Source organism: Drosophila miranda (assembly GCF_003369915.1).
Source record: "Drosophila miranda strain MSH22 chromosome Y unlocalized genomic scaffold, D.miranda_PacBio2.1 Contig_Y1_pilon, whole genome shotgun sequence".
Lineage (NCBI taxonomy): Eukaryota > Metazoa > Arthropoda > Insecta > Diptera > Drosophilidae > Drosophila > Drosophila miranda.
This window is the reverse complement of record NW_022881603.1, coordinates 28324072-28349491: the sequence shown is the minus strand read 5'-3', so window position 1 is coordinate 28349491 and position 25420 is coordinate 28324072. Positions and strand designations below refer to the sequence as shown.

Here is a 25420-nt window from a genome sequence, read left to right as displayed (position 1 = left end):
CCATATAAAGTGGGACGAATCCTGGCCATGCCCGTGCACCATTTATTCCAATGGATTGCATTTAAAACCTTTTCGCCCATTCACTTTCAGACAATTTCTATTTTTGGAGTTTGCTCCATATTTTGCGATGGAATAGACTATCTTGGTGCAGAGGATCAATAGCCTAGAATTATGTGGGCAGAGCTGAGGGTTCTATCTAGCTAGTAATTTTTGACGGAATATCAAAAACGAGGAATATGTAAAATAAAACTTAAATTCGTCAGTATATTTACGGTATATTTTTGAAATGATACGGTATATTTTCTGAGGGTGGGACCGTACACCTTATCGATAAGTCCGATAAGTTTCTTTCTTTTGCTTCAAAATGGCTGATCAGGTAAGACTTTAGGGAAATGTGTTGAAAGTTTAAAGGTGGTTTAAAGGCGGATGTGAGATAAATACATAGTGCCAGATGGAAAGTAAGTGAGTTGTGCGTGAATAAACTTTATATAGAGGGATGTCAAGTGATGCGGAGAAGAAACTGTGGTCCACCTTCAACCTAACCTTACTTTAGCGCATGGTATCTGACGAAGTGTACACGAAATGTATTCCAGCAAACTGAACGTGCATTCCGCAAACAACATGCGGTGGCCACTGTGCGGCGCAAGAGTATTAATCTAAAGAAGCGGCCACGTTTCTACCGCCAAATTGGCTTGGGCTTTAAGGCTCCAGCTGAGGTAAGAGGTTCAAAGGCAAACTTTGACTAATGTTGCGCCCTCCCTCGTTTTGTTTCCGTTTCAATCCCGCATGCTGAACGTTCCTGCCTGCCACCCGCCCACGATACGCTCCCACTTCCACTAACCAGAACGAGCGCGCCTTCCAAAAACAATTTGGTGTGAACCTAAACCGCAAGGTAAAGCCTGGCGTCACCAAGAAGAAGATCCTCCGCCGTTATCGTGATGTCGGTCTTGGTTTCAAGACCCCTCGTGAGGTGACAGTCCCGCTCGATGCTTAAGTATTCCTCAACTAATATGTTTATCTTCTCCACCGCAGGCCATCGATGGTACCTACATTGACAAGAAGTGCCCCTGGACTGGCGATGTTCGTATTCGTGGTCGCATCCTGATCGGAGTTGTCCGCAAGTCGAAAATGCAGCGTACCATTGTCATTCGTCGTGACTACTTGCACTTTGTGCGCAAATATAGTCGTTTCGAGAAGCGTCACCGCAACATGAGCGTCCACTGCTCGCCCGCTTTCAGGTAATGCGAATCTCGGACGCCACGAACATACCTTCACTTCTCTGATGATAAAATCATGACGGTCTTCATAAAACAAATTGCTGAAGAAACTTGACTCTTTTTACTAAACGTAAAAATACTGAACGAACCCCCGAACCTAACACGATGTGCAACTGAATGGCGGAAATAGTTTCTAATCAAAATTGTAAATTTGTTTTCTTGCAGAGATGTTGAGCACGGCGACATTGTCACCATTGGGGAGTGCCGTCCCCTATCAAAGACTGTGCGCTTCAATGTACTGAAAGTCAACAAGGGTCAGGGCGCCAAGAAGAGCTTCAAGAAGTTTTAAATAAGGACACCAGCGGAAAAGATAATATTTGTAGAATTTATTCTTTTTGAATAAAACAAAAATTTTACTTTAATCGCTATTATTCCACAGTCCAGTCCTCTCAGTTTCCACAGCATTTTCAGAAGTTGCCGGCAGCCACTTCACTCAAAGGTATGTATAAAACTATCTTATGATATACTACGCATATTTAATTGATATTCTGATAATAAAATCATGACGGTCTTCACAAAACAAATTGCTGAAGAACCTTGACTCTGTTTTACAAAATGTAAAAAAACTGAAATTTTTCAATTAAATGTTACATTACCTGGAAAACGTACCAATTCCCTACTAATGCAATTTTATTCAGAATTTATGCAGAATTCAAGATGACCACTCGTGAAAGATAAATCAATTAATAACGGGAACTTGTATGAGATTTGTTGATAATAAAAAAACTTTCTATCCGAAATAAAGGTTTAGAATAACGAATTTTAATACATTTAAAAGGTGCAGAAAACATAGAATGCAATACCAATTTTTAATTATGAAGAAGCAAGAAATTCTCAACAAAATCGGTTTAAAGGACCAGTATTTGAGGCAGTATTTAGAAGATTATCAACCATCGTGAAGATATTTTACCGTTTAAAGTATGGTTATTAACTTATCGAACTTATTCCTATTAGCTGCTGATATTCTGTTATTCAGTTAAACTGATTTTGGACTTTTTCGACTAGCTTATCGAATTCTGATATAACGCTACTTTCGGACTTCCAACCAGTGCGCGGGCCCTTTTGGTTAATTGTAGAGTATGTTATCTGTTGCTTGTAGCAGCACGCTAACTGAATGAGTTAGCGTGTTGACTAAGAAGGCGAGATCCTGCTGAGTTTTCTGGCAGCACTTGAAGAATCAACAGTGCAAAATTCGCTCCTTATGAAATGTAGCAAAAGGTTTCAAGCCATCTCAAGATCTGGAAATCTTGTTGGTGCGGGACTGGAAAACACCTGAAAAAGAAATAGTTGCAATTAGGATCCAATAAGGTTCTGTTCGCGATGGTTATTCTTAGCTGCGCAGCTATAGTCACATCAAAGACCAGGGATTATCGCAGAATTTTCCAATGCACAAGTGCGAAGAACTGGTATGGTATGGGATCGATTTAAAGAAGTTCTTGCGAACTGAAAAAGGAAACACGGAGAAATGTCATCAAAATGATGAAGTTCATGGAGATAAATGTTAAATTCTTCCTCTCACCGGGGGATGATATTTACAGAGTACATAAAGTACGTTGTATATAACTGACCGGAATTTTTGAAAATTTTCAGTTGGTATTAACACTAAGTACCGATATAATTTCGATACGCGAAAAAGCAGCTGTCCACAGTGCATACGAAGTTTTCAGAATTTTCGCGCACAAATCGTACTTACGTGTATCATTTATTCCAATAGATTGCATTTAAATCCTTTTCGCTCATTCACTTTCTGTTTTAAACCTATTTCAACGCTATTTTGCAGCTTATTGTCTTCTTACAGAGACCCCAAATAGGTCTCAGGATCGATATATATAATATATATACATATACAAGATACTAAGAATTTACATGGATATGTCTAAAACATATCAATATGAGAAAAGGTCTTTATGAATTACGTTATCTTCATATCAGCTTCATACTAAACTAACGAAATAGGGTATACATAGGTCTATACACGCATCATGCCTTTGTGTCTTTTTTGTGGAACTATTTTGTTTAAACCTTGTTTAAGTCAAAATACAATACAATGGGAGTTCTTAACAGTAGCCAATCTTGTAAAAAATTTATTCATCAATGGCCTAAAATTATGTGTGCAGAACTAAAGGTTTTAGTTAGCCAGAATTATTCAACGGAATCTCTAAATTGAGCAATATGAACGACTATCCTCATCGTTTTTTTTGTGTGCCCATTTTTGCTAAAACCTTTTTTTGTTTGACCTATTTCGCCATAACCTTTTTTTACGCAAAATCCAATGAAAGCAAGTATTTAAAATAACCCAGTCAAGTAGAAAATAGATTCATTAATTAGATACAATTATGTGGGCGTGGCTAAATGTTCTATCTAGCTAATAATATTCCACGGAATATCAAAATCGGAATATGTAAAATAGAACTTGAATTCGTCAGTATATTTACGCGGTATTTTTTAAATTAAAAGGTATATTTTGGTATATTTCTGAGGGTCGGACGGCATATTTTAACGATAAATCCGCGGTCACAATGCTGAATACGAAAAACAAGAAAATGGAAGCTGGACCTAGTGCGGAAATTGGTAAAATCAAATTGAAAAGAATAGCTTAGCTAGTTAAATATAATAAGCCCGGTTCAGGTCAGGCCTGAATCAAGCCACCTACCGGCTGGAAACGAAGGAGTTGGCCTATTGAATAAACAACTTGCATTCAATTTTTTAGAGCTCCTAGAGCGCGTATTGTTGCGTCTGGGCAATACAGACAGCGATGAGAAGTTGGAGACCACGGTGGGAAAGTTTCTAACTCCAGTGATACTTAAGATCAACTCTCCCCACAATGAAGTCCGCACAAAGGCAAGTAAATGGCCAAAACAGAGCCGCAATGGTGCCGATTGACGTCGCCCTCTAGTACAATGACGGTGCAAAAAATTAAAGAGTCATTTTTGACTAATACATTGCACTTCCCCTCCTGCAGGTTGTGGAGGTGCTAACTCACATCAAGCGCCGGCTCGCCTCTCGAGCACAAGTGCAGATCCCCGTTGAGGCTATTTTGGACCAGTATGCAGCCAATAATAGCACCACATTTCTCAAGAACTTTGGCATCATATTCATCACGATGGGATTCCCGCGTCTCTCGCTGGAGCAGCAAACGGCGTTGGCCGCCAAAGTAGTTGGTAGCGAGGACAAGCTTGAAAACTACCAGGACAAACTCTTCACACTTCTGTTGCCCATATTGAGCGATATGAAGATACCGGATGATCCCGCACAGCGAGCGTCGCTGCTGAATCTTCAGGGGAAGCATTCGATAAGCACGAATTTCCTCTCGCTCCTTCAAGACGTACTGCTCCTTCCCTATGGCATCACCCAGGAGCACGATGTCCCTCCAGGTCTCAGTGTCTACAACTTTAAGCGGGTTATTGCCAATAACTGGCGGGCCGAAGAGCTTGAGAAGGTTAAGAAAGGCATCGTTCGGTTCCTATGCGCCGGCGTTTTCAGCTATCTCCAAGTTTTTGTGCCGCTCGTGGTGGCTTCGGCAGATACTCGCTTCAGTGTAGCCACGCCGGCCATAGCTGAGCTAAGCAAGCTCTGCACTATGCTGGACTTCAGTAATCCAGCCGTCACGGCTCCCCTTTACACCCTCTTCATTGGTAATCAGAGCAAGTTGCCAGATCGCCAGACGCGTCCCTGCTGCGCCCGTGTCCGTCAGAAGCTGCTGCAGTATCTGATCAGATGCCGTGGCAAGAGCATCAATGTCACCATGGGACTGCAGGTCATCTTTGAGGGATTGTTTGGCACAAACACCAATCAAAAATGCAAGGTTTTGGCCCTGCAGTTTGTGGAACTGGTTCTAAGGGAGTAAGCGATAGATTTATAAATAATCAGCATTCCTGTTCTCATGTTACTTTTCCCTTTTTCCCGCAGCGGACCACGTGATTTAGTCTCCAAGGTTTCCAAGGTAATCCTCACTGGCATCACCAAAGTCATTGGACGCGACACAGCCGAGCCCAATGATGTACAGAATGCGGCATATTCAGCCCTGGCCCAACATGCCCGTAGTTTCCCTAACGACGTTAATCAGGATTTAAAGCTGGTGCTGGGCTATTTCAGCAACCTGGCAAACAGTGAACCGGACTTGCACTCCTCTATACGGGAGGCTTTAGTCTCCATGGCTCCGGCATTCGCCTGGAAAACAAAGGAGGCCACCGATGCCATGGATGTGGATGATCCTTCCGTGGACCCAATCGAGGTGAAGCTGGATGGACAGCATCATCTGCTGCTGGCCATGCTGCTGGACAACGCCGAGTCGAAAGTACAGATTGTACAGAATGTGACGAGCGTCTTTCTAACCAGCTGCTATCCGGAGTATTTTGCGCCTGCCAGATACCTGCTGCTGCTCATCGTAGGCGAACGGTAACTGCATGTCTTGATTCATTACGTATCTATGTTTCCTATTGATGTATTTCTTTTTCAACGCTTAGAAATTCTCTGCGTGAGAATGTGACCACCTATCTGTATGGCACCTCGAAGAAGGATCATGTGAACTACAGTCTGATCTCGTCTATTGAGAAGGCGGGAAACCATAGCAACAGCCAAACTATCAGCGATTTCAACCATCTCTCGCTGGAACAACGCCGTGTGGTGTTGCCAAGTTTTAAGGTAATGATGTCGCATGTCCATGAAATGGCCAACAAGCGACTGAAGAAGAACAGCTCGTGTGTGGTGGTGGGACGTACCAAGCTTCCCTATAGTCTGGAGGTATATGAAGAGCTGCTTGACTATCTGCGTCTGTGTTTGTGGTACTCCGCTGGGGTTGTGGCTGCTCCGGGCGATGAGAAGTATACCACCGAATTGCGTGAATATATCAACATCAACTACGATGACGAGGAGGGCAATGCCATCAATCAATATGTTAAGTTTGTACAGGGTGGCGTAGAGGCCAAAAGAAGTAAGTAATCGAATGGAATCATTGTTATGTTCTACTAACATTATGTTTTTTCCCAGGTGAATCGAATCTTATCTGTCTGTACGACCTTTTGACTGCCGCGCCAGACCTGTTTGCAGCCAAGAACTTGCATCTACTGGAGCCTCTGAGCAACTCCCTGAAGGATGTGTCCGAAACAATGCGCATCCATGTATCCCAGGTGTATGCCATTCTGTGGGCCTCAGGCCTGGATGATGATCAATTCGATGAAGAGGTCGCTGAGTGCATGGTCAGCCTCACGCAGAAAACCCTGGAGCACAAGCATGGCTGGCTTCTGGTGCTGGGACACGCATTCAATCGAAAGATTGCTATGCTCAAACAGTCGAACACGCCAAAGGATTATTCCACATGGCCGCAGTTTATCGAGGCAGTGAAGATTATTTGTAAGTAATCGCTTGAACGCTTGATCGCTAAATAGATATTTTACCATTTATTTATTCTTCCAGCCAAAAACCTGTGCGAGTCGCAATGGCTGCTTGTTTCGGCTGCCGTAAAATGCTTATCCATGATCGGCAAGGCAGTCCAGATACCAAATGTCAAAGTAGAGATTCAAGTGGCCGTCAGCAGCAATGGTGGCGATGACGATGAGGAAATGACCGAGCTCCAGAACATTGAGGCTTCCACCAAGCTGCTCATCTTTGGTGTGGTTTTCCAACTGCTGCGAAGCTCCTCAGCCCGCCAAAAGAATCGGGAGGAGGCAGCTAAATGTCTGGGCTATCTGGCAATCGGCGATGGCGAACACTTCACCCAGCGCAACCTAGAAAAGTTCCATACCTTGACCAAGGTACAAAAGGATGCAGCCCTCAACATAGCAATTTCGGAGGCGATTGTGAACACCCTTTGCGGCTATGATGTCAACAAGGGGCAACCCTCCAAGGACTTTGTAAATGTACATTGCGACGACGCTACCTTTGAGAAGTTCCTTAACTCCCTTATCCGACTGGTCACTGAGCCCAATCCACACTCCCGTCAGGCCATTTCAGTGTGGCTGCTGGCCGTGGTCAAACACTGCAGCAAACGCCCCGCTGTGCTTCGCAAGAAGGAGCTCCTGCAATTCGCATTCACCGAGCTTCTATCCGACGATAGTGGTATGTGAAACAACATTTCATACTCTTGAAGAGTGTATGGTCCGGATTGGAGCACAGCTGTATGCTAAGCTACCATAGAACTTCGCGATTCGGTTCGTTTTCTTTTATTTAACCCATTATTGCCTTTAATTGCAGAATTTGTGCAGGATGTTGCCTCGCGTGGCCTGGGACTAGTTTACACCCTTTCCGATGCGGGCAGTCAAACCGACTTGGCCAACTCGCTGCTGGATCAGCTTATTGGCGGCAAGCGGAAGGGGAATCAGGTCTCTGCCGGTACCGAACTCTTTGCCGAAGGTATGCTGGGTAAGACCCCGACCGGCGGAAACATAACCACCTACAAGGAGCTGTGCTCCCTGGCCTCGGATCTCAACCAGCCGGACATGATCTATCAGTTCATGCAGCTGGCAAATCACAATGCAGCGTGGACCAGTATGCTGGGAGCTGCTTTCGGACTGAAGACCCTCTCGGCCGAATCCAAGCAGAAGATGCAACCGTATTTGGGCAAAATTATCCCGCGTCTATATCGCTACAAGTACGATCCTACGCCCAAGATACAAAGCTCGATGATTTCCATATGGGACACGATTGTCAGCGACTCCAAGGAGGTGACCGAGAAGTATTACTGGGATATCCTGCGCGAGGTGCTAGACAATCTCACCAGCAAGGAGTGGAGAGTGCGTATCGCCTGTTGTTTGGCCGTAAGGGATCTATTAAAGCGTCCCAATGGCCTAAAGCTTCGATCAGAGGAACTGATGCGGCCCATTGGCAGTCCGAGCCGTGTCACACCTGATGCCATGCAGGTGGACGAGGCGCCCGAACCGGAGCTAAAGGAACTCTGGTTTCAGCTCTTCCGTGTCATGGATGACATACACGAGGGTACTCGGGTCACTGCGCATGGCACGGCCTCATTCCTGGGCAAGCTCTGTGTGATCGCAGCCTCCTCGGACCATGGCAAGTCAGGCACAGCAGTCGCTGCCTCAATTCTGCCCTACCTTTTGGAGACAGGTGTGGGCCACAAAGTAGTCGAGATACGCAAAGTGAGCATTAAAACCATATCAGACATGATCGACTCCTCCGGTGCGCTCATAGCCCCGCACCTAGTTACTCTGATTCCCTGCCTGCTGCGCGCCACCGGGGAACTTGAGAACACAAAGCTATCCTATGTGTCCACACGCCTCGGCGCCGATAACGAGGCCCAGGAGGTGGTCGACACGTTGCGCGCTGAGGCAGCCAAGTCTCACCACACCATGGAGACGATCAGCAAGTGCGTGCGGTACATCGATTACCCAGTGCTAGAGCGCATGACTCCCGAAGTGCTCGAGCTGATGAAGTCCAGCGTGAATCTCGGCACCAAGATTGGATGTGCCCACTTTGTCTGCCTGGTGAGTCAGCCCAAAAGCTAGATGCACTGTTTCCCCGATTACATCGATTCTTACTCTGTTTTTTCAGATCAGTATCCGCTTGGGCAAGGAGATGACGCCCGTGGTGGGCAAATACCTACGCGCCTGCTTTGTGGGAATCAAGGATCGCAATGTTACTGTGCGGAAGTATAACGCTAGCGCGATTGGTCATCTCCTGGGACTGGCTAAGGAATCGTCGATCAAGAACTTTTTTGCCAAATTGGATGAGCTGTACTTGGAGCAGCCCAACAACCGCTCAATCGCCCTGACCATACAGTCCATCAACAAGCGTCACCACGAACTGCTCAAGGACTACATGGACAGCATGCTCCCGCTGATCTTCTTTGCCATGCACGAGGAGGCCACAGAGGAGTCGAAAGCCAATGTGGAGCTGTGGAAGGATCTATGGAACGACACTAGCCCAGGCGATGCGGGAATTCGTTTCAATTTGAACGTGATTATTCCCAAACTGGAATCCTCGCTAACCGACGCCAGCTGGTCACGCAAGGCGCAGGCGGCCAATGCCATCCAGACTATTGCCACCCGTCTGTGCAGCACCCTCGAGGAACCGGAGCGAGTCCGTCTCATCCGACTGCTGTTGAGTGGTCTACAGGGACGCACGTTCGAGGGAAAGGAGCGACTACTGCAGGCCCTGGCTGCTCTCTGCAAGGGACTGGACCGCAACAACGAGATCTGTCCAAGCATTATTGAGGCGGCTATGCGCGAGGCCCGCAAACGGGAGCCAGTTTACCGCACATTGGCCCTGGCTGCCCTGGGCGACATCTTGGATCAATTGGAGGCTGATCGCTTTGAAGATGTTTACGACATGATCTGGAATCTGCTGGAGAAGAAGGATCTCCGCGACCCCCAGTCGGATGATGAGGATGAGCCAAGCAAGGATCTAACGGCCGATGAGCGCAACAAGCGAGCGCAGACACTCAACAAACTGAAGGAGGTTGTCTGGGAGACGCTGGGTAAGTCGTGGCCGCGCCATTCGATCGAGACCCAGCACAGATATCAGCTCTTCTTCGCCGCGAACTGCACCAGCACCCTAAGCGAGAGCACGCGTCCGGTTCAGGTGAGTCTGCTCGCCGCCCTCACCAAGTACATCGAACGGCTGTACATCTTCGATGAGTCGGCCAAGATACCCGATCTCTTGCAGATCAATCAAGAGAAGAAGCTCAAGACAGAGACGCCAATCCTGCAGACGCGTGAGGCCATTGTGGGCAAGATTTGCAGCGATGTCCTGGCCGCAGTCTCACTGGCCGCTGGTGTCCCGCACACGGGCCTCAAGAAGGAGGCCCTCAACATTGTCCTCATGCTCATCAAACGCCTCAGCATGGCAAAAGATCAGCAGCCGTTGTCCGTTATAAAGCAGAGCTTCGAATCGAATCTAACCAAGTTCCAGCGCGACTTGGCCCCCGAAATCCGTTGTCGTATCAAAGATATTGAGGATAAACTCAGCCAGTTGGACAGTGTCAATTAGAAGTAAGGATCGATCGATATAATTGTGGGTGAAAGAGAAAGATGCCAGCTCCGCGTAGCTTGGGGTTAAGTCTGGAAGTAAATCGTGGCTGAATTTAAAAGAGATTCTCCTTTTGGAGAAATATTTATCTTATATATGTGTCTGTGTATAAAGTATTCAAAATGTAAAGAAAATATACTTCGCTGTCGAGTGAACGATAATCCATATTTTGTGTGTCTGTTGATCCCTAACTACGGTCGCCACTTAAATTACCCAAGAAAACAAAGGTGTTTCATCCAAATAAAACAATTCAATTCAAATATAACATTTTTCGAATTCAAAATAATACTGTCCCTTTTCCATGCCCAAGTATCACAGCCACGCGGTGAAACATTGCAGTTCATTTATCCCTGTAAAATCGCAAATATATCTCATCCTTTGATTCCAGCATGAACGTTTTCCAGCGGCACCGTTTGCTCGCAGACCTCCACCCGGCACAGCATCAGTATATGGGCCAGACCCAGTTTCAGCTGCAAAGACCCCAGACGACTGCCGATGCAGCCATGGGGGCCAGCTCCAAAAGGTATATAGGTCATGGGTATGATATCCTTGCTCCTATCTGGATCAAATCGTTCGGGATCAAAGCGGTTGGGCTCGGGCCAATACTGGAATGGAAATGGAGGGAGAAGAAGGTGTGACGTGAGTTGAGCATGCGGGAGAGCTTCCCTCAGTTTTCAGTCGTACCTTTTCATCGCGATGCAGTCCCAGGATGGAGATGTAGGCAGGGATCCCATTTGGAACCACAAAGTCCAAGTGTGGCTGCAGGGAGAATCCATTGGGATCTGAGGTGGTACACTCCCTATTGATGAAGGCAGCGGCTGGATATAGACGAAGTGCCTCCAGGCAGACCTTCTGAAGGAAAGGCAGGGTGACCAGCGTCTCATAGGTCAGGGTGGGAGCCAGTGAAAAGGCTTCTGCCAGCTCCTCTCTAAGACGCTTCTGCAGATCGGGTTGCTTGGCCAGCTCGTAGAGGGTGAAGCCCAGCAGAGCCGAGGAAGTCTCGAAGCTAGCGAGCAAAATAATGCTAGCTTGAGAGGCGATGAAGTCCGGATGCTGGGCGTAGTGGCTGGAGATGCTCTGAAGATGCAGCAGCTGATCGATGAGATCGCCCTTGCTTCGCTCCCTAGGATGCCCGACTAAGCTTCGCATAAACTGTGCGTATTCCTCGCTGAACACCTTTGCCCGCAGCAGGTTCGTCCACTGGGGCAAGAAGAATATGCTCATGAAATCCAGGACCTTCCGAGGATCGGGGTCAAACAACTCCTTGGTCTTCTTCAGCAGCTGGGATTTGCCTCTGCGCAGTCCGCCCACATCCATGCTGTAGAAGAGGTTTCCCGTCACATCAGTGGCACATTTTACTCAGAGGTAGCATCCGCTCGGACCGGTCTCCGAGCTTCCTTTGCAGATATTGCTCCAGGTCGATCACCACTCCCATCATCAGAGGGTACATGGACTCGCGCATCCGGCCGCTGGTGAACAGCTGCGCCATCGACTGACGACTCTCCCTCCAGTTATGGTACTTGGCCAGCGGCAATTTCAGCGATCCCATGGGATCACCAGCAGCATCTGCCGCCTCATAGCGGTTCAGAAAGCTGTTGAAATGTTTGATCAGCACGAGGCGTATCAGCTCCGGATCGCGGACCATCAACGCTGGGGTCTGGAACAGGAAAAAACCCACTACTTTGGCCTGACCACCGCGCGGATCCGCATAGATGTTGTGAAATAGATCGCCAAAGGAGATTCGCAGCAGCAGCAATTTCCTGAGGTGTCCCAGTGGTGTCCACGCGGAGACGGGCTGGTGGACGATATTGTGGCGCTCAAAGTAGCTATACCTTTGTCTCAGCCAGAGGTAAATGGAAAGGATGCCGAGCATCAGCAGCCACAATGAAACCATGGTGACACTATCAATGAAAAATGATAAAATTTTCTTAAATCATTATCCGATCGAGTTGGTAGTTTGGTATACCCGCAGTATATCACATACATGCCTTAAATGCCTTTTGATCATAAGATGTGTTTTAACACCCATATAGCTGCAACTGTAAATAAAGCTAAGGGTGTTTTAGCGTTAATCAAGCGTTGGTCCAAGGAGTTTGACGACCCGTACGTTACGAAACAACTGTACATCTCGTTAGTACGTCCTATATTGGAGTATTGTTCTTGTGTGTGGAGCCCGCAGTATAAAGAGCAGCAGGCTGTTATTGAATCCGTGCAAAAGCAATTTTTATACCCGATACTCAAAATGAGTATTGGGGTATATTAGATTTGTGGTAAAAGTGGATGTGTGTAACGTCCAGAAGGAATCGTTTCCGACCCCATAAAGTATATATATTCTTGATCAGCATCAATAGCCGAGTCGATTGAGCCCTGTCTGTCTGTCCGTCCGTCCGTCCGTCCCCTTCAGCGCCTAGTGCTCAAAGACTATAAGAGCTAGAGCAACGATGTTTTGGATCCAGACATCTGTGATATGTCACTGCTACAAAAATATTTCAAAACTTTGCCCCGCCCACTTCCGCCCCCACAAAGGACGAAAATCTGTGGCATCCACATTTTTAAAGATACGATAAAACCAAAAACACAGAATCGTAGAGGATGACTATATGTTCTAGAGTGTAAAATCTCAACCAGATCGTATATTATTATAGCCAGAATCAAGAAAACAATTTCATTCTTTCTCGCTCTGTCTCTCTCTAACACACAGGTTTCATGGTCGGCTTTGCCAATTGCAAAATATGAGTTCAAGGATCTCAGAACCTATAAGATCCAGAGCAACCAAATTTGGTATCCACACTCCTGTGATATCGGACCTTGACCGTTTCGTGTCCAAATTTCGCCACACCCCCTTCCGCCCCCGCAAAGGACGAAAATCTGGGGCATCCACAAATCTCAGAGACTATTAAGGCTAGAGTAACCAAATTTGGTATCCGCACTTCTGTTAGATCTCACTATAAAACGTATATCTCAGAATTTCGCCCCACCCCCTTCCGCCCCCACAAAGGACGAAAATCTGTTGCATCCACTATATTGCACATTCGAGAAAACTAAAAGCGCAGAATCATAGATAATGACTATATCTATCAGATTGCTGAATCTGGATCAGATCGGATCATTTTTGTAGCCAAAAGCAAGAAATCAATTTGCAGTGGCCACGCAGCGCCCGACGTCACGCTCAGACTGATTTTCTGTCTCTCTCGCACGCACTCTTTGTCGTGTGGTTCAATATTAGCGGCGTCTGCCGCAGGAGAGCCATACTGACTTAGTATCGGGTATAACTGTAGAGTTGCGGTGTACGCAGCAACTCACAACGTTCCCCCTCGTTTAATTTTTGCCCTTCGGAACTTTAACTGGGACTCGGGTAGAATCTTGCCACCCTACCGGTCTAGGCTAAATCTTATTGACCTGCCGTCGTTGCACCATCGCAGAATATGCAATGGCGTAATGTTCGTGCACAAGCACCTTCTTGGGACTGTTGACTCCCAAACTCTCTTGGGTCAGATTGACTTGGCCGTTCCATCTAGACCTACCCGTACTTTTAGGCCTATCCGTCTACCCATATGTAGGTCTAATTATGCTGATCATGAACCTTTTAGGGTTTTATGCCATAATTATAACTCCCTCTGTCAAACCCTATCCCCTGAACTATCTCTTAAACTAATTGCATGCGATATTTATAATCATTTAAATTAAGCTAACTTTTAACTTATCTTTTTCCGCCTTTAGTAACTAAGTACCATTATTAACAGATAATTTGTTAATTTAATAAATAAATAAATAAAATAAATAAATAAACTGTTCAACTTTTATGTTCAATATGGCTGACCTTTTTCTGGGATCGCAATTATATTAATAAACAATTAGAGATCCCCCAGATTTGCGACGATACAACTATCCCTGCTCTTCCCCAAAAAAAAAAAACTTTACATAACTGGAACAAATAAGAGAATATAATCCAACCTGATCAGCATCACAAAAACTCATTCTTCGTCCATTCACAAACTCTGAGCTTCACAAACTCATTCATAACACAGGGCACCATCTTGATGAACCCCGCGCTGAGTTCCCGCTACCCAAGCAGCTTCAAAGGCAGCTTCCAAGGCAACTTCCAAGGCAGCTTAAACCCGTGCTGATCTCTCTCAGCACTCGTCAGTAGCTAGAGTAATCTCTCAGGGAAAACATGGTACTTGGACTTCTCCTGCTCGTGGTCATCTTTTTGGCCACTATCTGCTTCCTCCTCCAGCAGCACTATGCCTACTGGCGACGTCGAGGAGTACGAGAACTGCGACACTGCGAGAACTGCACCACTGGATATTGGGCAACCTGGCGGGACTGCTGAGCATGAGGGACAGTCCGGCGGATTTTATGGGACAGTTGTACAAACATCCAGATGCACTAAACCAGCCCATTGTGGGCATACACGTATTCCACCGCCCGGCTTTGCTGCTGCGCGATCCCGATCTGATCAAGCGGATCCTGATCAAGGACTTTGGCAAGTTTTCCAACAGATACTCGAACTCCGACTACAAGGGAGATTCGTTGGGATCGCAAAACATATTCTTCCTGTAAAATCCTGCCTGGAAGGAGGTGCGCTTCAAGCTGTCGCCCTTCTTTACCAGTAACAAGCTGAAGAGCATGTTTCCCCTCATCGTGGAGGTTGGCTCTAATCTGGACGCCTATCTGCGCGAGCTGCCGCTGCACAACGAACGGACCCGCTGCTTCGACCTGGAAGCCAAGGAGCTGTGTGCCCTATTTACCACGGACGTGATTGCCTCGGTGGCCGTCTTCGAGTTTAGCCTGAAGCGGGCGGCTGAGTTCACGCTGGTCTTCTTCCTGCCGCATCTGGTCCCGCTCTTTGGCTTCAAGGTGGTGCCTTCCGAGGCTACCCGGTTCCTGCGCAACACCATAAACTATGTAATGGCCGAGCGCGAACGGTCCCAGCAGACGCGAAACGATATTATCGACATCCTCATTGAGTTCCGGCGCTCCACTCAACAGGCCAGGGCTGCCGGGGATCACGGCCAGTTTGTGTTCGAGGGTGACATCCTAGTGGCACAGGCGGTGCTCTTCTTTACCGCCGGCTTCGAGTCCTCCTCTTCCACGATGGCCTTTGCCATGTACGAGCTGGCCAAGGATGCCGATATCCAACTGCGTCTGAGGCATGAAATCAAGGAGGCTTTGATAGCCAGCGGTGGACAGGTGAACCTTCAGCTAATAGATTCTCTTGAGTACATGCAGATGGTCTTGCTAGAGGTTCTGCGCATGTATCCCCCGCTGCCGTTCCTGGACCGAGAGTGCACTGCCGAGGACGAGGATTACTCCCTGACGCCGTATCACGGGTTCCGCGTGCCCAAGGGAATGCCCATCTACATACCCTGTTATGCATTGCACATGGATCCCCAGGTGAGCTTTGTCAGCAAAGCAACTGTTCTTTACAGCTGATATTTTTCTTCGTTTGTAGTACTTTCCACAGCCGCGGAAATTCCAGCCGGAGCGCTTCTCCCCCGACAACCGAAAGCTTCACACGCCCTACACCTACATACCCTTTGGCTGGGTCCGCATGGCTGCATCGGAGAGCGCTTTGGACTGCTACAGGCAAAGGTGGGGCTGGTAAATCTTATGCGCAACCACCAGGTAACCACATCGGAGCGCACTCCGCGGCGCATGAAACTTGATCCTAAAGATATAATACTGCAGGCCCAGGGCGGGATACACTTGAGGCTCGTGCGTGATCCTTTGGGTATCTGATATATATAAATAGTATGTATGACTCACCTAGTTTTTTTGGCTCCGGAGCAATGCAGCCAACAGCACCTGAATGAGAACTAAGTCCGAGATTCGCGTGTTCTGTCATTTAAAATTGAACTGGGAAGCCAAGACTGTCACATCTTGGAGTGCATTTTGATTGGGAAATTGCGTGTCTATCGGTGCAATAAGAAACGCATGCGGCTTGCCGGTTAAATCAGATGAGACTACACACATACGAGTATGTACACTCTCTCCACAATATAGAGATATCAATTCAATCTATCCTCCCTCTCTATAGGCTTTTTCATTCACTTATTCCCTGCTCTCAGCCGCCTCTATTTTCGTACTTCCTAATACTCGCCTAATCCCATCAACAATATAGCGTTTCGAAAACGTTTACAAGTGCATTCAACTAAATATAGATTATATTTATTTATTGGTGGCGCAGTTTTCCATGTTTTCAAGTTCAACGCACAACCACACAAAGTGAGAGATTAAATGCAATTTGATAACTATATTATACTAATTTTGTTTTTCTACTAAAGGCAACTATAGGTCGCTTGTATCCCACGTGCGCCAATCAATAGCACAACATAACCATCTAACAGATGATATGATTATATGAATTATGTATAATTAGCACACATCACATACCATTCTCTCTGTATATAAAAAATAAGTTCGTACTAGTCAAAACTATACTTCGAGCCGATTTAGTGGACCCGAGCTGCACTCTCCTCATAAAGGCGATCGTTGACTATCTCCAGGTAAATGCCTGTCAGGGACTGCAGGACGAATCCCTTGGGATCGAATTTCATTTCCTTTATGGTGTCTGCACACATTTTAACCGAATGATTTTTGAGTATGTGTACCAGTCCTAGCTTGGTTTGCAGCAGCCCAATGCGGCTCCCAATGCAGTTGTGGGGACCGGATCCAAAGGGTTGATAGGCCATGGCCACAATGGATTTTCGGTTCTCTGGAGAAAAGCGCTCCGGATCGAACGGTTCGGGTTTTGGCCAGTACTGCATAAAAGAAAATACATCGAGTTTGCCTAATCACGGATTTATGTAGAACTTCATATTTAAAGCTACCTTCGGATCGTGCTGCAATCCGTAGATTGGTATGAAGACCGGTGTACCTTGCTCGAACGTAAAGTCATAGTAGGGCTTTAGGGACAGGTCCGGCTGGTCCTTGATGCTGTTGTATTCGCGGTCAAGGAACGGAAGCACTGGATACATGCGAAGCACCTCATCCACCACCATGGCAAGGTACTCGAGGGACTGAATCTTCTCGTAGGAGAGATTTCCGCCGCCCTCCACCAGAGCCTCGTTGATCTCCTGGCGCAAGCGGGTCTGCAGATGCGAATTTTTGGACAGTTCATAGAGGGCGAAGGACATGGTTGAAGACGAGGTTTCAAAGCCGGCCGTAAAGAATACACCGGCCTGGGATACCAGGAAATCAAAATTGCGGGCATAGTGTGGCTTGGAGGGCTCCTCGGCCGCTTCCTTGCGGAGGCCAACTAGGACATCGATTAGGACGTTTCGAACGAAGCCGGTACGCTCTCGTTCCTTCATGACATGGCTTATCGTACTTCTCAAGATATGAGCGAATTCCTGGGTGAAAAACTGTATACGCAGCAGCGACACCTGCTTTGGCAGGAAAAATAGATTGTTTGATCCAAGAGGATCGCCATGGGGATCACAACGACCGTATCGATTGTAGAATCGATTAAAGTCCTTGACCATCACTGACTTGATCAACTCCGGGTCGCGTATGATCAAGCAGGGCTTGTTGAGTGCATATACTCCCACCACAGCCTCGTCCTGCATCTTAGGATCGCTTTATATCTCCGACAGATGCAGCCCGAACGAGTTCTTAAGCTTGAAAGCGGGCTCTGTGTTGCCGATAATTGGTGTGGGTGGTATGTAGGGAATGCCTTTGCGCTGCCAGTAGCTATGGTTGCGCTGGAACCATATGTAAACGGCACTTAAAGCACCCACGATTAGGAAGAGAGCCTCGGTCAACGCCATCTTATTGCTAAAAATAATAACGATAATGTCAATCATTTATAATTCTGCTCTTAAGTACCAGGTTGTATGATACGAGTAGGTCAGTACTATTGTTAATCTTATCGCAGTCGTTTCCAAATGGTTGCTTGAGCCCCACGTCAAGTGTTTTGCTATACTTGTTTACTGCAGATTTAAATTAATTAAGTACTTTTCCAGGCATAGATATTTCTGATATCTATTCAGTCCTTAGTATATTTTATAGCACCATTCGGAAAGGACTTGCAAGTCATAATGTGTCTTCATTTTTGTATGGACTTGAATATTTTAACAAAGTTAAACAGTTTTAAACTTTATTGAAATTACAAAATCAACTGGTATCAACTTTTCGAAAACCATTTCCTATTTGAAACTGACCAAGTTGGCAAAGTGCGTTCAATGGACTGAGCCGCCAGCATCCTGGCATTGCGGCCCAATCTGATCTGACGCTTCTGGAGATATTGACTAAGCGGAAATCCAAAGTCTGTTTGCATCTCCATCAACGCCTTATTCCCGAAGAACTCCTGCTGCGAGTACCTTTCCTTTAGCAAGTGGTAGCAGCAACCAATGTTGCACAGTATCTGGCAGTCGGGCTGAGCATGGAATACCTGTAGGCAGGTTGCAGCCAGATTTCCACAGGTCGAAGAAGGTTTCGGGAAGTGCTCGGCTAGCAAATTACCAAAATTAGTTTCGGTGTTTATGAATCTTGCAGTCGTTTTGTAGTTTTCCAGAACGGGTATACTCTTCGCTGTATTTCTTGTTGGTGACTTTTTGCCGCGCCGTTTGGGTGTGATTCCTTGGCTCTGAAGTTCCCCGCGTTCTGTAAGTCCATTCCAGGCGCGCTAAATTAAAACGAGGGGGAACGTTGTAAGTTGCTGCGGACACCGCAACTCTACAGTTATACCCGATACTTAGTCAGTATGGCTCTCCTCCGGCAGACGCAGCTAATATTAAACGACACGACAAAGAGTGCGTGCGAGAGAGACAGAAAATCAGTCTGAGCGTGACGTCGGGCGCTGCGTAGCCAGTGCAAATTGATTTGTTCCTTTTGGGTATAAAAATGATCCGATCTGATCCAGATTCAGCAGTCTGATAGATATGGGCATTATGTATGATTCTGCGTTTTTAGTTTTCTCGAATCTGCAATATTGTGGATGCAACAGATTTTCGTCCTTTATGGGGGCGGAAAGGGGTGGGGCGAAATTCTGAGATATACGTTTTATAGTGAGATCTAACAGAAGTGCGGATACCATATTTGGTTACTCTAGCCTTAATAGTCTCTGAGATTTGTGGATGCCCCAGATTTTCGTCCTTTGCGGGGGCGAAAGGGGGTGTGGCGAAATTTGGACACAAAATGGTCAAGGTCCGATATCACAGGAGTGTGGAATTTGGTTGCTCTGGATCTTATAGGTTCTGAGATCCTTGAACTCATATTTTGCAATTGGCAACACCGACCATGAAACCTGTGTGTTAGAGAGAGACAGAGCGAGAAAGAATGAAATTGTTTTCTTGATTCTGGCTATAATAATTATACGATCTGGTTGAGATTTTACACTCTAGAACATATAGTCATCCTCTACGATTCTGCGTTTTTGGTCTTATCGTATCTTTAAAAATGTGGATGCCACAGATTTTCGTCCTTTGTGGGGCGGAAGTGGGCGGGGCGAAGTTTTGAAATATTTTTGTAGCAGTGACATATCACAGAAGTCTGGATCCAAAACAACGTTGCTCTAGCTCTTATAGTCTTTGAGCACTAGGCGCTGAAGGGGACGGACAGACGGACGGACGGACAGACAGACAGGGCTCAATCGACTCGGCTATTGATGCTGTTCAAGAATATATATACTTTATGTGGTCGGAAACGATTCCTTCTGGACGTTACACACATCCACTTTTACCACAAATCTAATATACCCCAATACTCATTTTGAGTATCGGGTATAAAAAAAAAACAATATTTCAATTCAAATTTTCCCTCTTTACAGCACCGCTGAACGCGTATTTTCGAGCACTAATTAGCTTAAAATGTTATCGATAATTGATCAATATATATTTCATCCCTAATTCTGCTTCTTCACACCTTTTCCACGCGAAAACCCGGCATTTTTACAAGATTTTCTTGTTTTCACTCCAAAACCGCACAATAATAAAACAAACACAATGTCTGCTGGCATGCCAATCAACCCCAAGCCATTTCTTAATGGGCTTACTGGGAAACCCGTGCTGGTGAAACTCAAATGGGGACAAGAATACAAAGGCTTTTTGGTCTCCGTGGACGGCTATATGAACATGCAATTGGCCAACACAGAGGAAGTCATCGAGGGCTCTGTCACCGGCAATCTGGGAGAGGTGCTGATACGTTGCAACAATGTGCTCTACATAAAGGGCATGGAGGATGACGACGAAGAGGGTGAAATGCGCGACTAGGAACCGCGCTGCAATCCAGCCGTGAGCCGTTCGCAGAGAAAGGAAACTCTACTCTACTTATATTAAGTGTATAAAACTAATGAAATAAAGACATATTTATTTTGTAGTCGAGTGTTACCTGAAGTTTGCGATTAAGGTTCAAAGCGTTTTCCGTGTTGGCCGCATTGGCATCGATGCCGAGCACACGATGCCCATATTGGAGCGCCATTCGAGAGGACAGATACCCTTTGCCATCACCGGCATCCACAATGAAGAAATCATGCTGATGTCCAGTGCTCTGTTATAGGATGGTTATAGGATTACAAAGGATGGACATGAGTCTAGATTTAACCAAAAATGTTTACTTTGTCGTACCTCATGACACTTTTTGGCGCTCATGAATTCCCTGATGTTGAGTTGGGACGCCTTATCCTGCTCCGCTATAAGTTGGTCCACGGTTGTCAGTAGCTCTGGATGTTCAGACAAATGTTCGTGCTCTGCGTTCGTTAAAAAATCTTCCCATTCAGAAAATTCAGTGGTGGAACGCTTCTTCCTCCAAAAAAGATTCTCTATGGCCAGATCTAGATCTTTCTTGCTGTTGATCTCATTTCGCATTGCCTCTGGGAGAAACCTGGTCCAGTGCTGATCGGTTAGGTAGTTAACCATATGACAATTGAGGAAATCCCAATGTGGCTGGAGATATAACAGAAGCGCATCGAGGCGCTTTTCCAGCTGAGTTACACCTTTGGCCATTACGCTAGAAACTATAATCCTTGCGATTAGCAGGGGATGGTTCGGGAGAAGCTGTTCCTTTGGTACCCAAGAGGGCACGAAGGCGCCGATTAGTATTGCGGATGGTTTCTACGGCTCCGATAATGTCCGCTTCCGACTCGTTCTTCCGGGGAAATCCTTCAATGAGGGACCGCAGCTGGTCAAGAGTTCGTCGCACCCTCTCCGTATGGGGCAATTGTTGCTGAGCCACAACCTCACCCAGTATTCTGCCAAGTTCCTCGCCCAACTGAACGCCCTGCGAGTAGCCCAATTTATAGCCCTCCTCGTTTCCCTGCGAATTACCGTCCTTCAAGCCTTCTTCGTAGCCAAGACGAGCGTGATTCTCTTCGGTAAGTACTATATCATCAAACAAATCGTTGATATCTCGTGACGGAGTGGACATTATCAAAGTTTCTAAATGCTCTATAGCATTATTTATAAATTATATGTTTGTTGTTATTTTTATCGAACCATGTGAGATTTTTAAGTGTTGAAGAACGTCAGAGCGTAGTAAGGGTATTCGCGCCCTTTTTTATAGCGTATAAGTGGTCTATGGTGATGGGTGAAAAAACTGCTGGTGGTACCTCGGAACTGAATCAAACTACTTTCATTTGTATACCCTTGAAGGGTTATATTTTTGTATTTTATTAAAATTTAAAACTTTACTAATTTTCATGATTGCTCGGGCATTGCCAAAAATTAAATTTAAGAGATCCGCCATAAGATCACCAGTGGCACTGGTTCCTGCTTTGGATCTCGTCGTGTCCACCACATCGAGGGGTGCAGCCGCAGCCGAGTGGAGACGTCCGCCAAGTGCTCCTCCAGCATTCCGTATGGCAGCCATAAGCTCTGATCGTGGGTCAGCGGGGAGGGGGTGGCATGATAAGGGGAGTTTCACGAGAAGGAGAAAGGGGTTTGATGGGACCTCGGGTAGGAAGGGGTGGATGCGTGACCACATTTTTAGGAGTCGGGGGTGGTGGTGGCGGTGGTGGTGGAGGCGGTGGCGGTGGTGGCGTCGATACAGGAACTGATCCAACTGATCTTCGTACTGTCTTCTTATCTGGCACTGGTACGTGGTACGTTCCTCCACCTCCAATCCGGGTAATTCTGGCAACTCTCCAAACTGCTGGGACGGAGCAATGGGCGTATTCTCTTCTACAGGCTCATATTGCAAGTCGTTGGGTATGCCAGGAAGGTCGGGCAAATCCAAGGGCACATCGATGGCTGGGGCAGCCAAAGCGGCTGGATTGTATCGCAAATCCCCGGCGGGAGTCGCCAACTTTGTGGTGCCATAAGCCAGTGAATGCGGAGCCGGGGCTAGTAGGTTCTCCGTCGTTATCTTGGCTTGGCTGGCTGTACGTCTTGTCCTCTGCGGGGGAAGAGAACGCTTCCAAGCATTCAAATCATCACCGTAAGCAAACTCGTTGGTGTTGAAACGCATCAATGATGGGACCGATTTTACGCCAGTCAAGGGAAGACCACCCAAGCCGGAAGTCCGATTAGTCATCTTTCTCTCGGCGACCAACGGGGCTTCATGTTCCTGCTCGGTTCGCACATGAAAGGAAATAGGATCATCATCTGCCACTGATGCCGTCTCTTGCTGTCGACAGTGTGCATTTTCGTGATTCTCTTCCATTAGTTTGCCAGCCACCTGTGGAAAGGTGGAAGCAATGCTGACCAGCACGTCGCCGGCAGGAAATCGGGCCGGAGCGAATATTTGAATGGCTCGTTTGCACCCGACCAGTGCATCTATTTTCGCCTGCGCCCGCCTCACACGTCTGTTTATGTCCTGGACCTTGGCACCATTTCTTTCGAGTCTGGCATCAATCCGGTCGAAAATAGAATTTATTGTTTTGTGTAGGCAATCCAGAGACTGGGCTGCTTTGATTATAGTCGCCTCATGATGTAGATCTGTCGGTACTATCGCAACGTGGTAGGCGCTTTGTAGGTAGGTGTTGGCGTACACTTTAGGATAAATAATACTTTAATAATTGAATTGCCCTTTGCACTTCAATGATAAGCAATTTTCGACTATCGATTACCGCGGAACGTCCTATCAGCCTACAAATATATTATCGGCCAAAACTATCGATATAGGTATGACGTTAGGAAACGCTGGACGAATTGCTGTTTGTTGGTTTGTAGAAAAAAATTGTGTAATTTATTAAAGTCTCGGGCAATTCTAAATTAAACTCTTGTCTGATTAGGGGAATTCTGACCGCTGGTGGAGTGTACGCTTTTGTGCTGTCCAAGCAATCCGTTGATAGCCGGCGTTACGAGAGCATGCGAGTGCGTGAACGCATGCGAAAAGCAAATCACGGCGACTACGACTCTTCCTCTTCTGAAAGGCGTTTTGACTAAGGTCGAACATATGTATTTAGTTAACCATCAATTAAAAGCAGCACGACAAACCGAACCATGGACATGTCCCAGATCAGCCCGGCCGACCAGGCCAAAGTTCAGGTCATGCAAGAAATGGAAATTGAAATGATGTCTGATTTATATAACCGCATGACGACCGCATGCCACAAGATGTGTATTCCACCGCGCTATTCGGAGTCGGAGTTGGGTGAGTGTTGCGAGAAATTCGCTTGTGCTCTCTGGCTAAATATGGCCCGTGCTGTTTCAGGAAAGGGCGAGATGGTCTGCATAGACCGCTGTGTGGCTAAGTACCTGGACATTCATGAGCATATTGGCAAGAAGCTAACGGCCATGTCCATGCAGGACGCAGAGCTCATGAAGAATATGACTAGTTAATGCGTTGGCATACCAAATACCTGTCATATTGGCACCATTTCCTACATAACCAAATCGTATTGTTTCCTGTTCCCCTACCGGATAGAGCCCATGTACAAACACACAAATCCAAACAATAAATAACACATTTACGCGTGCTGTGTAATACTGACAAGCTCATACTTCAAACTTCAAAAGGATGTGATATAACGCGACATCGCTGGCAGCATTACGCTCAAATCTTCAAGTCTATTCTCCAACGAGCTTTCGTCTGTGTTGTCCAGCTGGCTGGTTCGCGCGCTGTTAGCCCAGTCTGACGTCTCCGTTTCATCAGTACCGGCCTGGTGGTCTTGATGCTGATCTCTATTTGAACATTCAGCGGCAAACTCATCGGCTGCATCCATTAGATGCTCCGGCAGTTCCATGTATATGTTTGTTTGCCGCTGTAAAATCAAGTTACTCGATGTTCAGTTTGACCTTATAATTATTAACATACCACTGCAAGAACCTGCAAGTCCTGATGAAGACAGATTGGATTCCTTTTCAAGTTGAGCATTTCCAGAAAACGCAGCTCTTGCAATTGGAAGCGTGTAGGCAGTTCGTCGATTATGTTCTCGTTGAGGAATACGAACCGTAACTTCTCCATCGCAACAAGCACTCCTGGGATCCGTTTGAGACGATTGCCTCTCAGATTGAGGTGCACCAAGCTGCCCAACAGTGCGAATGATAGGGGCACCTCGCGCAGCTGACAGCCTTCGGCCGTGAACCAGCGCAGCGATGCGAGGGATCCGACCGACGAGGGTAGCTTTGTCAGGCGATTTCCACGCACACCCAGTATCTCGAGACGCTCGCAGTTTCCGATCTCCGACGGTAGTTCCAGGAGCCCTGTGTTGTTACACCAGAAGGTCTCCAACTGGGTTAGGTAGCCCAGTTCCGGGGGCAGGCGATGGATGTTGTTGCAGCTTATGTTGAGGGACTTCAGTTGCACTAGTTGACAGATGGCCAGTGGAAATTCATTCAGCTTGTTGTAATCCAAGGCCAAAACTTGCAACCGCACGAGATTGGTAATGGTGGAGGGAACCTGTAAGTTTGATAATCAGTACGGTACGTATTGTCACCTAATGAGTTCAGCAGTTGTGTGCTGCACTTACCTTTGTTAGTTTGTTCTGATTCAGAAAAAGCTTTATCAAACTTTCGCATTTGCCAATTATTTCGGGTGCCTCAGAAATTTGGTAGTGGGAGAGATTCAACAAGAAGGCCTTTTTGATGATGGCATTCTCGCAGTTGGCCAGCACATAATTTTTGCGGAAGAACTTGAAAATCGTCTCCATTACGATACAAATTTAGTTTTATCTTAATTTACAGCTATTTTTGAAAACATAATACTGTGTTAACGGTCTGATCGAAAACTCAAACGTAGTGTTCTTTTCGAATCTGCTTTCCTATTGTTTATAGCCAAAT

The 25420-nt window shown here is 46.5% G+C and overlaps 8 protein-coding genes and 3 pseudogenes across 10 annotated transcripts; 6 read left to right on the top strand and 5 right to left on the bottom strand.

Annotated features, from left to right (window-relative positions):
• The first annotated feature begins 329 nt into the window (after window positions 1-329).
• Window positions 330-2022, top strand: LOC108160629 (40S ribosomal protein S11). Of its 3 annotated transcripts, XM_033396169.1 has the most exons (6): window positions 330-376; window positions 594-716; window positions 845-970; window positions 1033-1238; window positions 1443-1716; window positions 1927-2022. In XM_033396169.1, the coding sequence occupies exons 1-5, from the start codon at window positions 365-367 to the stop codon at window positions 1564-1566; spliced, it is 591 nt and encodes a 196-aa protein (XP_033252060.1). In that variant the 5' UTR covers window positions 330-364; the 3' UTR covers window positions 1567-1716; window positions 1927-2022. The 3 variants fall into 3 exon arrangements, with proteins under 3 accessions (XP_033252060.1, XP_017150246.2, XP_033252059.1); XM_017294757.2 differs by lacking the exon at window positions 594-716; XM_033396168.1 differs by lacking the exon at window positions 845-970.
• A 1734-nt stretch (window positions 2023-3756) lies between these two features.
• Window positions 3757-10646, top strand: LOC117189846 (proteasome-associated protein ECM29 homolog). Its single transcript, XM_033394919.1, has 9 exons — window positions 3757-3848; window positions 3988-4118; window positions 4240-5120; window positions 5187-5675; window positions 5744-6210; window positions 6267-6629; window positions 6693-7334; window positions 7470-8716; window positions 8784-10646. The coding sequence occupies exons 1-9, from the start codon at window positions 3797-3799 to the stop codon at window positions 10218-10220; spliced, it is 5709 nt and encodes a 1902-aa protein (XP_033250810.1). The 5' UTR covers window positions 3757-3796; the 3' UTR covers window positions 10221-10646.
• Window positions 10585-12300, bottom strand: LOC117189847 (annotated as a pseudogene).
• A 2114-nt stretch (window positions 12301-14414) lies between these two features.
• On the top strand, window positions 14415-16310 carry LOC117189850 (annotated as a pseudogene).
• Window positions 16311-16420: 110 nt separating this feature from the next.
• Window positions 16421-21219, bottom strand: LOC117189851 (annotated as a pseudogene).
• On the top strand, window positions 20106-20584 carry LOC117189849 (small nuclear ribonucleoprotein F). The gene has a single exon (XM_033394921.1). It carries the CDS (start codon window positions 20207-20209, stop codon window positions 20471-20473), a length of 267 nt encoding a protein of 88 aa, XP_033250812.1. The 5' UTR covers window positions 20106-20206; the 3' UTR covers window positions 20474-20584.
• On the bottom strand, window positions 21188-21729 carry LOC117189848 (protein LTO1 homolog). The gene has a single exon (XM_033394920.1). It carries the CDS (start codon window positions 21624-21626, stop codon window positions 21210-21212), a length of 417 nt encoding a protein of 138 aa, XP_033250811.1. The 5' UTR covers window positions 21627-21729; the 3' UTR covers window positions 21188-21209.
• Window positions 21730-21928: 199 nt separating this feature from the next.
• Window positions 21929-22943, bottom strand: LOC117191579 (WASH complex subunit 1-like). The gene is made up of 2 exons (XM_033396406.1): window positions 22180-22943; window positions 21929-22070 (listed from the first exon to the last, which is right to left on the bottom strand). The coding sequence occupies exons 1-2, from the start codon at window positions 22857-22859 to the stop codon at window positions 21929-21931; spliced, it is 822 nt and encodes a 273-aa protein (XP_033252297.1). The 5' UTR covers window positions 22860-22943.
• A 302-nt stretch (window positions 22944-23245) lies between these two features.
• Window positions 23246-23678, top strand: LOC108160380. Its single transcript, XM_017294358.2, has 2 exons — window positions 23246-23360; window positions 23431-23678. The coding sequence occupies exons 1-2, from the start codon at window positions 23323-23325 to the stop codon at window positions 23582-23584; spliced, it is 192 nt and encodes a 63-aa protein (XP_017149847.1). The 5' UTR covers window positions 23246-23322; the 3' UTR covers window positions 23585-23678.
• Window positions 23642-24128, top strand: LOC108160379 (mitochondrial import inner membrane translocase subunit Tim10). The gene is made up of 2 exons (XM_017294357.2): window positions 23642-23792; window positions 23853-24128. The coding sequence occupies exons 1-2, from the start codon at window positions 23642-23644 to the stop codon at window positions 23978-23980; spliced, it is 279 nt and encodes a 92-aa protein (XP_017149846.2). The 3' UTR covers window positions 23981-24128.
• Window positions 24088-25386, bottom strand: LOC108160377 (leucine-rich repeat protein soc-2 homolog). The gene is made up of 3 exons (XM_017294355.2): window positions 25111-25386; window positions 24456-25040; window positions 24088-24402 (listed from the first exon to the last, which is right to left on the bottom strand). Exons 1-3 carry the CDS (start codon window positions 25288-25290, stop codon window positions 24151-24153), a joined length of 1017 nt encoding a protein of 338 aa, XP_017149844.2. The 5' UTR covers window positions 25291-25386; the 3' UTR covers window positions 24088-24150.
• Between the last annotated feature and the right edge of the window lie 34 nt (window positions 25387-25420).